The sequence below is a fragment of the Sceloporus occidentalis genome, unplaced genomic scaffold, assembly GCF_023333645.1.
Source record: "Sceloporus occidentalis isolate IW3139 unplaced genomic scaffold, rSceOcc1.0.p SCAF_1, whole genome shotgun sequence".
Taxonomy (NCBI): domain Eukaryota; kingdom Metazoa; phylum Chordata; class Lepidosauria; order Squamata; family Phrynosomatidae; genus Sceloporus; species Sceloporus occidentalis.
In genome coordinates, this window is record NW_028316981.1 from 67,817,079 (window position 1) to 67,832,938 (window position 15,860).

The 15,860-nt window shown below is 38.5% G+C and overlaps 1 protein-coding gene across 2 annotated transcripts in view; it reads right to left on the reverse strand.

Moving 5' to 3' along the window:
* IARS1 (isoleucyl-tRNA synthetase 1) overlaps positions 1-15,860 on the reverse strand; it is a 150,244-nt gene that overhangs the window by 47,528 nt on the left and 86,856 nt on the right. For both annotated transcript variants that reach the window (XM_089523630.1, XM_089523623.1), the window contains exons 15-19: positions 8,980-9,106; positions 7,390-7,463; positions 6,372-6,566; positions 4,194-4,280; positions 3,703-3,786 (exon numbers count right to left, since the gene is read on the reverse strand). In XM_089523630.1, coding sequence (XP_089379756.1) covers positions 3,703-3,786; positions 4,194-4,280; positions 6,372-6,566; positions 7,390-7,463; positions 8,980-9,106 — 567 coding nt within the window. The remainder of the gene's footprint in view (positions 1-3,702; positions 3,787-4,193; positions 4,281-6,371; positions 6,567-7,389; positions 7,464-8,979; positions 9,107-15,860) is intronic.

Below are 15,860 nucleotides of genomic sequence, written 5' to 3' on the forward strand. Positions count from 1 at the left end.
TCTGGAGATTTCTATTTATTCTCCTCCTAAACTATATTCTCAAACTAACTTCAAACATCATCCTATTGAAATAATGATTTTATTTTACCTATGGCATGATGGCTTTTGGACAGAAAGCAAACTATATCTATATACTATGCATAATGAAAGAAAACCAACCCTATCCATGTTTACATAAAAGAAGGCCATACAGCATTCATTGGGGCTTACTCCTAAGAAAGCATACATAGCCTAAAGTAAGGAATTTGGTTAAAACTCAATTACAATGACGAAATAAAATTGTAGTCATTGGTATACGAGAAAAAATAAAACGATCTGTTGGCTGTTTATGTATCTTATACAAACAATACTGAAGGCAATCAGTTGTTCATCATTCACAACAAAAATAGAATATAAATTTAAAGCTTCCTCTAAGGAATGTGGATGAAATCTATTTTAGTGAGATAAAAGGGGAGCCTAAGAATCTGTCAGTTTAATATCCATCCCCAAATCAAATGCTGAATATATATTCTAATGCAGTGGTTCTCAACCTTACTAGTGCCCGACCCTTTAATATAGTTCCTCATGTTGTGGTGACCCCCAACCATAAAGTTATTTTTGTCTCGGTTACTAAGACCATCAGAAATATGTGTTTTCTGGTGGTCTTAAGACACCCCTGTGAAAAGGTCATTCGACCCCAAAGGGGTCATGACCCACGGATTGAAAACCACTGTTCTAATGCCTAACTGATAGGGGTTAAAAGCTATTTCACAGTGTCAATATGCAAAATATCATACAAATGCTCCATTAAAAACAGCATCACAGGGCCATTAAATTCCCTATTGCAAGAGGCATTGCAGATGAATGTGGGTTTTTTTAACTGAACAAGAGCCAGGTATTCCTGTCATGTACCTGAGGCCCTAGAAGAATAATCAGAACAATTTAATTGGGAAAGCTCATTAGCAATAATTCGTTTAACCTATCAACTCTGATATACTTGGATCCCAGAGTACTTTCTAGCATCTGGTATTATGCAAAAATGTCCTGAATATCACTTGGCTGAAAAAGTGTGTCATAACAAAAGTGAACAGAAACCATACCAAGGTAGTGTTTTTTCATTCAATTTTACAATTTTACTCTTAATGTGAATGCTACAAGTAGGATAGTTACAAACTTTTAGCTAAGGAACCAAGAGCAATTCTAGTGGTTGAAGACGTTGCTGTGTGCCTTCAAGTTATTTCTGATATATGGTGAAACTGAGATGAACCTATCACTGGGATTTCTTGGCAAGGTTTGATCTTGTCTTCCTTTAAGGCTGAGAGAGTGTGACTTGCCCAAGCTCATCTAGTGGGTTTCTATGGCCAAGTGGGGATTTGAACTCTAGTCTTCAGAGTCATAGTGCTGGAACAGACTGCTCCAAAAGGGTGGCCTGGAGCCATCCCTGAGAAAGCAAGATTAGGGCCATGGCAACCACATGCCACAGCTCCAATCTGCCTTTTTGCTGACCCAAAAAGAAGCGGCAAATTGCCGCTCCTTTTTGTGCTGGCAAAAAGCCAGCTTTTCCTGACCCACCATGGCTTTACAGAGCTCCTGCAGTGTGTGGTGTGTAAATGTTGTGCTCCCGGAGAGCCCAGAGGCTGGCTCACGTCTGGGCAGCTGGGCAGCTTCTGGGCATCTTGGGGGCATGGGTATCTAACCAGGGTATCTAACCAACACACTCCCAAGCCGCCGTGAAGTCAGCTTTTAGAGCCAGTCTGTTTCACCCCTTAATCCAACACACAAACCACTACACCACACTGGCTCTCACAGCTGTTTTACAAATTGTGATTCAGAACACCAGCAATAAATTCCCTCAATACATGCTGCCCCTACTCCCATCTAGAGCTCTCTGCTTTTCTTAAGCAGCTTACGTTTACAGCTGTTCAAATGTACTGCATTTACCAATAAGCAAAGGAGGATATTTTTGCAGTACTTAATTAAAATTTGCATAAGGAGAAAAAAATCTTTTCCACAGAAGCTAAATTAGCTTGGTACAGAAAAGCAAAAACCCACAAGAAAGTCAGAAGTAGCTTATTCTATAAACAGAACACATCAAATGCTTGACATCATGTACTTCAGATAAGTTCAGACAATTAAACTGGAGCTCTCTCCTTACATGAACCTAATATTTTGTATTGTCTGTGTGTCAGTGAGCATATCTATAAATAAGGCATTAGTCTGCATGTATCAGGCAGGCAGCAGGCAAAGATAGGTTTTATCTTAATTGGAAAAAGAAAAACAATAATGAATACACATGAGAATTTGAGATTTTCATTTCAGTTAAAACAATGTTTTGAAATCTGTGACAGTCTATTCCACAAGCCCCATATTTAAAATGCAGCATTTTCAAAGGAAAACAGTACAGCTATCATATTTTTGAAGTCATTGGAATATTATAAAACTATATCTTTGGTTCATATAGAAAAGAAATATATGATAATAACTGGTAATAACCCACTTAGCTCTTCTACTCCATTTGCTTGGAACAGGTATAGACACTCTCCCATTTCATCTAGGATTACTAAATACTTTAAAAGAAGATAGCCATTACATCTCTACGTCAACATCCTTTCAAGGTTGTCTGATTAAAATATCTAATGGACTTTATGATGAAAAGTATTTATAGGACACTTTTATGATAGTCCCAAATCAACTGCTTTTGGCATGACTCGCAAATCAATCAGTCTATATTTCAGTAAATACATGCCTAGCTCCCAAACTTTCTGAATATTTTCACATGTCCACTGATAAGCTTGCCTCAAAATACCTTGTTAGGGTCATCTAAATCTTTTTCAGCAGCCCAGCTTGTATAAAGTGGCCACTTCACCAGTGGGGAGAAGTACAATTACAATGGACCATGGCAGTAACTTGCCCATCTGTAGTTTTGCATCATGGTGGCTACCAATAAAAATTCCAATAAGCATATGCCTGATAAACTAATAATCTGGGATTGAGATGTGTGTTTAAGTAGCACTAGGCAAGCTTTGGGGCTCTAAGAACTGAATAATTCTGTACCCCAAGGATCAACCCTCCATCTTAAAAGAGTGTGTGTGTGTGTGTGTGTGTGTGTGTGTGTGTGTGTGTGTAAAAAGGGTAGGAGGGTCATTTTAGAGAAATACTGTGGAGTCTTGTCCTTCCTTCCTATCAGTGGAGCATGTTGGGAGGTGCCCAGGACACAGAAGTCAATTTAGGGGACATATGTAGCCCTTGAGTCACTGGATAATAGTAGTAGTAGTAGTAGTAGTAGATGAAGAAGTTTCATGACCAACTTCAAAACATTCCATGTTAACTCCACAAGTCCATCAAGACGCCTCACCATTTCTCAGTTCTCATTTTTGCATGCCATAGTATTATTTGTTTTAGACATGTACAATAATTCTTTCTTAATGTGCCTCTTCCTCTTCAGTCAGGGTCTCAAAAGTTCAGGAAAGAAAAAGAAAGAAAAAGCACACATGTACAGCCATTACAGGAAGAGCACATGGGCAAACCAAAGCAACTTGCAAATCACCACACTGGCTGCGTATACCCTAAAGTGGTCCCCAAACTGTGCTCTTTAAGAGATTTTGGACTTCAGCTCCCAGAATCCTATCAGCCAACATGGCTGAGTTTGGGGACCACTACCCTAAAGAGAAGACATGAAAATGTTTACAGAATATTTAAAAAAAAATACCAACAGGTTCTCACCTCAATGCATCAGCTCCATAAGAGTTTACAATATTTGTTGGATCTGGGTAATTCTTCTTACGTTTGCTCATCTTTTGCCCATCACTAGAAGAAAATAAAAACAGGGACTGACAAAACATGCTTTGGTGGCAGAGTTCTTAGTTAATCCAGTCATTTTTGGGAATTCAGCCCACCATTTTTTTGAGAGAATGTACTATTCCTTGAAAAGCAACCGACTTTAACAATAAATGAATTACAGAATACAGGTGGGGGGAAACATTGCTTTTGTGGCTTAACAGATCAATCATTATGATTTACTATAGCTCTATATTTTATTCTACTCACAACTGGAAATATTTTTAAAATTAAAATCGACTCTTCTAAGTAAAATAATGGTGGTTCAAATAGTTGAATATTCAGTTACAAATGAATATTTATTTACAAGTGAAATATTCAGCACCTCAGAATCAGAAATGCCTCACAGAGCGTATTAATATTATCATCATACTTGCCTGGCAAGAACTAGGCCATTTACAATTACATTCTTGAAAGGAGGCTTCCCAAAAAGAGCTGAGGACAACACGAGCAAAGTATAAAACCTGAAAAACAAAGTAAAAACAGCAACTTCAAGGCTTGTTGATTCCATGTTTAGCTTTCACATTCCAAATGAACTGTGCAGAAGCTTTCCTGTATATTTAAAACCAGAAATATGGGGTCGTTGAGAATAATTATGGTATTCACTACACAAAGTAATATTCTTATTATTCAGAATGCTGTGGAAAAACTTGAACTTATATTAATAACTTCAGTTATTAGCTTCTAGTATTATCAAGTCAATTTTTTTTGACAAAGTGTTGCACTCTGGTTAAAAGCATAAAATATGCCATGGATATGCAATAATAAGGTCTAAGTATTTCTGGATTCTCCTTCGGATCTACTCCTGCTGTGAAGTCAATTAGTATTATAAAAGAAAATTGACTACATCAAAGGAACATTACCAGTTATGATTAATTACTATGTATAAATGTGAACATTCAACGGTAAAGAAAGATGACGGGGGGATCATTTCATCTGAAATGCAGTGCTGGAGGGTCTACAGACACCACTGACAGGCAAAAGATAATTAAATGGGTCCAAGAGCAAAGTAAGCTGGAACTCTCACTAGTAGCCAAAATGACTAAATTAAGGCTATTATACTTTGGACACATCATGAGATGACAAGACTCATTAGAAAAGATGTTCAGTAAAGCGGAAGGCAGCAAGAAAAAAAGGAGGACCACATTATAGGTGGATTGAGTGAAAGACATGACTGAACAAAACAAAAAGGAATGTGTGTGTGCACACATCCACCTTCAAGTTGCTTGTCTTATGGCAACCCAATGTATTTTATAAGGTTTTCTTAGGCAAGGACTACTCTGAGGTGGTTTTGACATTTGCTTCCTCTGAAATAGTCTACAGTGCCTCATATTCATTAGTGGTCTTAGTCCAAGTACTAACCAGGGTTGATCCTCTTTAACTTCCAAGATCAGACAGGATCTGGTGCTTTTAGGGTATTGTTTGATTGATTGATTTTTATCCCACCTTTCTCCCCGAATGGGACCCAAAGCGGCTCACAAATTAAAATTCTCGAAACATATTACAATCAAACAATTAAAATATCATCTAAAACAATATAAAATTATTTAGGCATGTGCAGGAGTGTTTACAATGTCAAATATAATTGTATAACATACTTTTAAATATAATCAAGTTGTTCAACCAAAAATCTAACAATGAAAGGTATTGACTACATTCACATGCAACAACAAGCCAAAACAAGGATGAGGAAGAAGGCTAGACATTGCTAGCCCACTGGTCATACTACAAGCATAAGTGATTCAATCACAACCTTTTTCTATGATTTACTTATTATTTTGTTAATGCCTAGTATTCCAGTTTGTCTTTTGCCCCACAAACCAGAGAAATGAGCCCATGGATTGCTTTTGGTTGCAGGGAAACAGAAGCTAAAGAATTCACACATCAGAATTAAACCACAAATGAAATCTGCACAATGGCTCACGTCATACTTGCAAATATTTTGCATGATGTAATGTTTTCACTACTTCAGATCAAGATACATGCAGGGCCTGCAAGGTAACGATGGTAACATGCCCGGAAGGTAACTTGCCCAGGAATCATATGCAAGCTACTCTCATCTGTTTTGAGGGCTGTAACTGAATAGGCAAACTTGTTTCCTCTTCTTAAGGGTAAGGTGGAACGTAGATACCATTTATTGATCTTTGTTTTAGCCACTGCTCCTAAACAAGTTATTTCCTTGTATCCATTTCACAACCAAGTATTTTGTCAAGTATGGATTAACTTAACGCTCAGTTCTGTTTGAATCTTGCGCCAGACAAGCACAGCTAACTGCATTTTGCTATGGACTTTCTATTCCAAAGCAAATCTGGACCCAATTACTTACCTATTAGATCAACTATATGGAAGTAAAATTAATTTACACAAAATCTGAAGTAACTAACACTTTTTTTAATTCACAAATTTAGGTCTGTGAAACTTATTAGCTGAGTGTTTATTATAAGTAATATAAATGTTGAAGAAATAATATTTAAACCACTGTTTTAAGATCATTCAGGATGCTAAATGCACACAACACTTGTCTAATCTTGCATATATTAAAAAAACCACATTACCATCCCCTTGTTTGGTCAATGCCCTCAGCAATGAAGTCAGCAGGAAAAGCATCTTCAAATTCTTTCTTGTTTTCAAATGGATAATGGACTTGTGCATAAGGCATGCTTCCACTTTCAAACCAGCAGTCAAATACCTCTGGAACACGATGCAATACACCTTTGCCACAGCGTGAAGGGATGGTGATGTTATCAACACTAGGAAGAAAATACATGCCAGCTACAGCTTAGATACTGAATTTCCATTCCCAAGCAGAAAATTAGCCTTATAACCCATTTACAGGTAGAGTTGGCAATTTGGACATTCTATGTCCAGCAATTTTATTAAGCTTTCACAGATATCCCAATAATTATATTTCAATATAAAATTTGGATTTTTAAGGATTTTACTCATTTAGTATAAATTTTGTAGATGTCAGCTTTTATATTTACAAATAAACTCTTGAATTAAATAATGATTACTGAGGAGTACCCTAATATACCATAGACCACCAAAAAGACAAACAAATGGGTCCTATAGCAAACCAAGCCTGAAACTTTCGCTAGAAACTAAAACGTCTAAACTGAGGCTATCATATTTTGGATATCTTATGACATGACATGACTCACTGGAAAAGACAATAATGACTGGCACAATGGAAGGCAGTAGAAAAAGAGGCTGACTGCATTACATATGGATTGATTTGATAAAGAAAGTCACATCCCAGAATTTGTAAAACCTGAAGAGAGCTGTTAATGACTATAGCTCATGGTGTCGCATTCACATGGTTATATAAATCAAAGTCAATTTAACAGATATGGCACCAACACAGGAGACCTAAATTGGAGTATTACAGGCTGGCTATATTTGAGGGTATCATACAGCAGCTGATTAGTCTTCCCAAACTATCCTGCTGGATTGGACAAGCAGCATTTCCATATTCTATTTTTTTTTTACATATATATTTTTACAAAGGATTCAGCATGGTTATGTGAGCACCATACTAATAAGCTCCAATTGACTTTAGCCACAGACACTAACCTTTCTCTGTGGAGATCTGTTATTTTCACTCCTGATAATTCTTGTAGTTCTGCTACAGATCCAATGCAGACCACCTGTTGGAGTTTAATACAAGTACATGTCAGTTAATGAAGGATTAATGGGGATTACCAGAGGCAGAAATAACAAGAAAAATGTGGGAACAGCATCCCGAGCCACAAAGAAGATGAGTGCATTTCAAAACTTCTTTCCCTTAAAAGCTAACAGTCTGAATGTGCAAAACAGGTTGTAGGGTTGAAACATTAACATGTCGTTTTTTTTTCAAAACAAGAAGAGAACTTCCAAAGACTTCTGTCTGGTTTTGTCCCCCTGCTCCACTTTTTGGGAAGGTATGTACACACACACACACGTGCATGCGTGTGTAAAAGACTGGTCAATACTGGCCATCTCTGTGCTGAAAGAACTGTTAAGCTGACTTGATTAAGATGTGAATATGATCTACTGTTGAGGACTTGAGATACTTATTACAGTTGAGCCACTTAATGCTTTAGATGAAACAAAAAAGACAAAAATCCAAATGTGTTGGGGATTTGATTTAGTACAGTGTGTAATATGGGGGGACCAAACTGTAATAGTTTCAAAAAACCCTCTTCCCTCCCCACCTGCACATTATTGTTTCCATTCCTAGTTATATGGCAATAGCTTTTTGAGGTTCCAAGCTGGGAACAAACTCTGGTCCTTAGGTTTTTAGCACTAAATAACATAGCAGAGAACCATTCAAGGTAAGAAAAGAGCATGTGTCTTAGTCTCAAAAAATAAAATGGTCTTGTTCCACACTACCTGGGAGTCTTGTTAACATACAAGAATGCACTGCAACATTTTGCTACAGTTTCACACTTGCAATGATTCTATAGTTCTAATACAATGGAAGGCACTACAATTCAGTTGTTATTCAGATGCAAACATTTAATATAGCCCAAATAGCCTACAGGCACCAGATCCTCTGAATAGTCCTTGCCTAAGAAAACCTTATGCAATTAATAGGAGTTGCCATAAATCAGCAGGTGACTTGAAACTGCATACACACACATAACATTTTGTATGGCCTGTTCAGTTCTTTAAACTTTTGGCCTAATGAACTGCTTAGTTTTAGCAGTTTCTTCTCCAGTTTCTCAGTCATTTTGGTATTTGGTCAAAATCAGAAACACTTCCATTTTTTAGTAATAGCAGGGAAAATATGTATTATGCAGCTGTCAGTTAATGACATTCCATCTGCTAAAGCTGCAACAGAATCATACTGTTTATCTATCTATATCATTTGCAGTATAGTACAATCTATATGGGCCAGTGAGGTGCAGTGGTTTGAATGTTGGGCTGCGACTCTTAAGAACTAGAATTTGAATCCCTGCTCAGCCATGGAAACCCACTGGGTGACCCTAGACAAGTCACACTCTCTCAGCATCAGAAGAACGAAGTTTGCCAAGAAAACCCTGTAACAGGTCCACCTTAGGGTCATCATCAGTTGGAAATGACTTGGAGGCACAATACAATGAACATTCTGTATATGAAATAAAAACAACAACATCTCTAATAAAACAATCTTCACGCATTCTAATCTTGTTCTCAACGCACCTCTTCAAAGTCATCACTGACCCACAATGGAATAGGTGTTCCCCAGTATCGATTCCGTGAAATAGCCCAGTCATGTGCATCTCTCAACCAGTTTCCAAAACGCTTCTCTTTCACAAAGTCAGGAACCCTAATTTTTGGAAACAGAATAAAAAATAATTAAGTGTATGTGCATGTGTATAAGAGAGAAAACACAATACCATATATAACCGACTATAAGTGGACTTCATGTGTAGGTCGAGGACATTTCCAACAAGGCTGTTGTTTCTAAAAGAAACTCCCAGGACAGACTAAGCTGTTGTCTCTTGCCACTCTCCTGTGAAGGAGATGGCTCCTTTCCCCCTTCCTTTTGATAAGGAAAGTACAGTACTAAATTGATCCAGGTTTTTGATGTCAATTCTTGACTAAAATTTTTAGACTTATACATGAGTATATGCAGTATATATTTCTCTCTACTTTAGAATATAGTGGTCCCTTCACATTCACTGGGGTTAGGGTTTAAGGACCCCGTAAAGGTGGAAAAACCACAAATAAAAAAAACTACTATTCTTTTTACCTAAGAGAACACCTCTTCAGGAATCTCCAGGTCCTCCAGTACAACTCTATGGTCAATATCTGCCACAGGTTTATCACAGAATCATGCTGGAGGACATACAAATGCCTAGACAAGTTTTTCTCTAGGATCTTCTAGGTTCTCCAACACAACTCTATGGTCAACTTCTGGAAGAGTTGCACTAGAGGACCTAGAGATTCCTAGAGAGAACATATTAATCAAAACAGCAAATAATCAAATCCGCAAAAGTCAAAGCTGGAAATGTGGAGGGCCAACTATATAGCAATAGCAAGTACATTTCTATACCGCTTATCAGTGAACTAGCATCCTTAAGCAGTTTACAATGTGTAAGCCAATTGCCACAAACAAGCTGGATACTCCTTTTACCGACCTATGAAAGGATGAAATGCTGAGTGTACCTTGGAGCCCTCCTTTAGGATCGAATTTACAGGATTGTGGCTGCAGTACCAGCATTTAACCACTGCGCCACCAGGGCTCTATGAACATCTTATACTAGTTGACCATTTTCTTGACAAGATGCCCTTCAAATGAGATGACTATAATGTACCCCACATGGGGCTGAGCTCTTTGAAAAGATTCAGAAGCTGAACTAGTGCAAAATGCAGTGGAACTTGGTAAGTCACTTGTGTAAATTGTATTCTAGTTGAGACTAACAACAAGACGAAGGTCTAACTTTAAAGAGAAACCATGGGATTTACAGAGAATCTGTCATCACTGCTCACTAGTGATCTTCAAAGTCCAAGATGTAAATTTTACTAATTTCTCCCAGTTCAACAGCTTTCATGCAAAACCATACCAGTCTGCTAACCTAGGCTTTTGTGCTATGCATAATCTTGCTACTTATTTCTGGCCCACCTTGGCAGGATTAACATAAACCTTCTCTTATTGTTGGCTAGAAACTAAGGCCCAGTACAGAGCGCTCAAAAAGAGTGGTCTGCCAGCACCCTGGTTTGATCAGCGAGGATATGTAGATATGTAGAATTTTGGGTTGATGTTCCTGGAGTGTAATTTTCAGCACAGTTTATGATGTGGAACACTGTGATTTGTTATCCAGCAACTTCTATGGGGCCACATGTTGCTCACCCCACTCAAAAACTATGAAGCTGCTTTGAGAAAGTGCACATATCTGTGAGAAAAAAAAATGAACTTCAGAAACATTATGATTTCTCTCATAAATGCCTATCCTTTTTCAAAGGTTCACAACTCATCTTGCCCAAACTATTAAATAACAGAGACTTCTTGAATAAAGTCATTCAGAATAGAAATACACTGAAGATTTTACTTCATACGTTGAAACTTCAATACACAGCATTTTTTTTCTTCAGAGTCTCAAGTTATTCTAGAAGAATATATATATAATGGTAAGTCAAACTCTGAGTATAAAGACTGGCCAAATGATTTAGGAAAGCCATGAAGTTTAGCTTTGTGATAGCATTAGTTTTCATGGTTTAAAAGAATGTAATTGCCTTTAAAAGTTTTGAAGTCTGAACTTATTATAGTTACATTCTTTCTGTTGACCTTAAAAGACCACAAATGGAAAACTGAATTAAGATAAAGAGCATTTGAGCAATTCACTAATGTGAAAAATGAACTTTGCAACCTTGCTGTTTGATACACTAGCTTTCTACTTCAAGATACTGGTAGACAGACATGCAGCTTAAAGAAGATAAAAAGCAATTCACCAGTTAAGTAGCTAACAAGAGACCTAAAAAACAACCATTGTATATTGTCTTGAGTACATGCTTATATATAGTTTTCATTTAATTAAAATGTGAGCATCTGCAAAATTTTATCAAAGAATCCAATCAGAGTGCAAGAATATTACGAAATAAAATCGTGGTTGTTAGTTTATATAGTCTTGAGGTTCAATCTCCTTTCTCCCTGCACCATTTGATATATATATGAACCCACTGAGACAGAATGTCAAGAATCTGGTGGTTCAGTACCTCCAGCATGCTGAGTACCAGTTCACTTATTCTGCTTTCTACCTGTATCAAACAAAACAGTTCAGGTTCTGAAACAGATGCTCTCAATAAACTGGATAAGGCCAAATGTAATCCAAAAAAGATAGGAGATATGCCTTATAGACTGAAAGGCAGATCAAGGTAAAGAGATTCTATCCTGTATTGAATACTTACACCACTGACCAGAACCAGTTAAAAGAGCATGAAACTCCTCTGTTACAACAGTGTCACTGACTACCAGTCTGACCCTGGCACAAACCAGGATGCTGGTGATAGTCCAATACAATATGACATCAGGCTGCCTGGAGAACTATACTTTTCTGTATAGACAGCCAGTGTTGTGTAGTGGTTTGAGTATAAGACTACAACTCTGAGAGATGAGCATTCAAATCCCCACTCAGCCACAGAAACCAAATGGGTGACATTGGGCAAATCACACCTTTTCACCTCAGAGGAAGGCAATGGCAAACCTCTTCTGAAGAAAGCTTGCCAAGAAACCCCAGGATACGGTTGCCCAAAGTTGAAGTATACCAGAAGGCTCTCAATAACAACCTATCCCAGACAAGCATCCCTAGACACTAAGATCTTCAGGCAAGACATCTTATAAGCTGCAAGTGATCCCTAGGGGTAAATAAAATAAAATACCCTCCCCATTTTTAATCTCTAAATATTTCTAGAGATGTGGGGGTATTTTGCTACATTTACTCCCACACCACTATTCTAAGACCAACAGAAGCTTTTTAAAAAGAGAAAAACATGGAGTGACTCAAAAGTGCCTTTTGGATGGGAGGTCAGAGAATGCAGTGGGTGGGCATATGGCTCTCCAAAGTCTCCTGGGGGTAATGTAGCCCCTTAATCTCCAACTGTTGACTTTGAGTTTTAGGGGAAAGAAAAGTATAGTCAGAAAGAAAAGCATGATGTGCCACAAAAATGGATGATGGCTCATGCAAGCTACATGTTGTCCATCCTTGCTTTAGGGGAATGCAAAACAAGTAGATCATCACTCAGCCAGTCACTAAAAGGCACTTCATAGCTAAACTGAGTCTCTGGTTATTGGCCCTTGTCTAGTTAACTAGCACACTCATTATTATTACCACTGGTTTAGACTGTTCATCGACATTTTGTCTCTGCTACCCAAGGAGTGTTAATCCCCAGTTTGCATTTCTGGATGTGTTAGTGTCCAGAATCCTGCTGGTGACCTATATGCATGCATGCCCTTTTATATCTATTGTTCAAATAGATATTCAGTAGATCCCTTTGTAACCAAAGACAAAGGTGTGGGCTTGGAAACCACCACCTCTGAAACCTTCAGCAATTGCTTCCAGCAATGTACCTTAACGTACTGAGCTCTGTTCTTAAGGGCCTGGGCAGTAAAACCTTAGCAGATAGAGTAATGCTCAAAATATGTTCTTCTCCCAGGCAGAAAAAGTACTCCAAATGCATGTCAGAAAGGGAGACTTTCCGACAGCAGGAAGTGTAACTTTTAAAAAGAGCAGTAGAGGCCACAGTAAAGAAGTCAGGTGACACTGCCAGGGAAGTAGGGGGGAGTAAGGAAAAACCAGTTGGAAAAGATGGGGGGGGGGAGAGAGAATAGGAAGACAGTAGCGTTAAGTACAGCAAATAAAGGGGGGGGGACACAAACAAGAGAAAAATGAAACTACTCAGCACCAGGATACTCCAAAGTAGTTCTTTTGGTTGATGGAAAGAAACTCATCTGTGTGATGCACAGAGACCACAATGAAGAATGGTGCTTCCCTCCTCAGTTTGGAAAGGCAGACGTGTGCTCCCTTAGCTATTCAGTGACCAGTAGAGAGTTTAAGGTAACCAAACACCTTATAGGAGAAAAGAGCAGCTGTCTGCCTCCCAGATCTCCAGCATATTCATTGGGGATCCAGGAGGGGGACAGCTGCTGTTAGCTCTTAATGAACAGTTGCAATTCCTGGTCTCTCTGCACCATCCTCAGCCATTAAATGGCCAAGGAAACATATACCTGTCTTTTGAAGTACACTCGTACTCCTTGGAACCCAGTGGCCAGGCAGAACTACACTCCACGAAATGCAATCTATGACTGCCATTTTTGTGTTTCTATCACAGTTGGGGAGATGCACGCTCATAAGCCAGTGTACAATTTGTACTTCAGTTTCTCTCAGTTTTCATGAAACTACACTACTTCTAAACAATCTAGATGATCTTCATACAGACCACACACCTCACTGAGTTTATCTGCTCAGTCCCTGCATCCCTTGTGTCACTTAGACAAATACTCAGCTCTCTCACACACCCACAGACACATGTCTGCTCCGGTTCTAAATACTACTCCAAACTGTCACTACAACACAAATTCTCTAGCCCTACTTTTCTGGCAAGCACAGTGCAATCATGACTCACCAAACTCTGGGAAACCTCAAGCCTTGGACTGTTTGTAGATCTACTGCCAAAGGAACAAGAACTGTTCACTGGTGTTTCCCTCTTGGAGGAAATACTGCCTTGTATCGTTAAAGTTAAAATAAGCAGTTCAGGTCTGCTTTTTTCCTATTTTATATATAAAGAAGGGTATCTGGCAGGCTTGTCTGGGATCACACAATGGACTCTGTAGCTAGCCTATATCACAGTTTCACAATCCACCAGCTGCTAATGACTAGAGTTTTAGACCATTGATGATTATATCCAAGAATCTAGTAATCAGTACGATATTATCAGATGACACTGAATCATTTAAGCAGTATTGTCTTTTGTAATTTTGCAAAAAACACACAGTCATGTGCCATATTACTCAGTGGTGGCAACTGAGTCACTGCCATTGAATAATACTGGGGAGGAGGGTGTCAATCCACAGGTGGTCAAATCTGCAGTTCACCAGCACAGTGATACAAAGGGTCCACTGTATATGGCAAATGCTTTAAAACATGTCAGACCATGTAAAATTACTACAACCACAGGAACCATAGTTGTTATCTTTTTCCAGATGCAATGAATTGCTTTGGAGGTCTTGATCTTTCCCAATGTTTCCCTGTCTTTGTGTTCAATTCTGCTGCTGCTACAACTATAATATAATTTAGCAACATAAAACAATGTAATTATTCCCCAGCTGGAGGAGGCAGACCACACATGAGTTTGCCCAGAATTTCTTTGGTTTTCTGCCTTTACTGCTTTCTGTACTGAGTCACTGTGATAGAAAGTCATCCATTCTGGCATTTAGTGGTTTGGTTTGGTTTGGTTTTAAGATGGTGTAATATATTGTTAAACCTCAGTCACATTATTGTTAGAAGGTCAAAATGTCAAGCAGGATAGAAAAATCAGGATGAAGAAAGAAAATTCAGCAAAGGCCAAAAAGTCAGCTAAAGAGGCAAAGAAGGCAAAGGCCTTACCTCAGGGAACAAAAACTTTGTTAAGAAGAGAAAAAGGGAAGCACCTTTCTGATTGGCTGGAATGAGACAAAGGTAGATTTTTATACAATATAAAAGCTAGAAAGGGAAACTGAGCAGGAAAAAAAGAGAGAACAAAGGAAAGAAGGCCAGAGTTCTAGAGAAAGAGCTGGTACAGCTAAATAACTGATTGAGAGAGAAGTTAACAATGTCAGTACAGTTCTGCTAGAACAGGGGATATGGGTAAATTAAGATACCGAGGTCAGCAAGCAGTGTTCCTCTGTTACTTTATTAACCTATTCTTTGTACATGTGTCTCCATTTTATGTTTCAAGCAAGTAATTATTCTGTTGGAGGCTTAGAATCAAAAAGGACCACTAGTTCCAAGTCAAGGGACTGTATCCAACATCGCACTGGTGGAAGGATGTTTGTGGCTTATGATTTATTCAATTCTACTACTCCCAACAACATCAAGAGTCCACACACATTCCATGCACAAAAGCCCCAACTGATGGTCATGGACTCTGATACATGAGAAGGCTATGGCATGGGACACTGAGGAGGAAGAGGACCGCTGAAAACTGAGGGAAGCCCTATCTCTGAGCAAAGCACCAGTCCAGGAAAAGTGGTTCCAACTTCCCTCTGCACCATGACTGACCCTATTGTAGATTGGAAGTAGATTCTTCCAAACTGCAGAAGCTTTATCAGGGCTATGAAAGCTGCAAGAAAAGGAGGGATGAGTAAGCCACACTCACAACATTTTTATTGGTACTGCATTTGGCAGGTTACCCATATAGCACACAGCACCTAAAAGTTTTTCCAGATGCAACAATATAGAGGCTTCTTGAGAAATTCAATGTTCTCTGACTAAAGAAGGATGGGTAACCTCACTCAGGATAGAAAAAGCCTAAACCTCAAGAGGAATTACTTTCACTGTTGCTAAAGGAGTTTAAACTTTACTGTTTGGATTTTATGACTCATT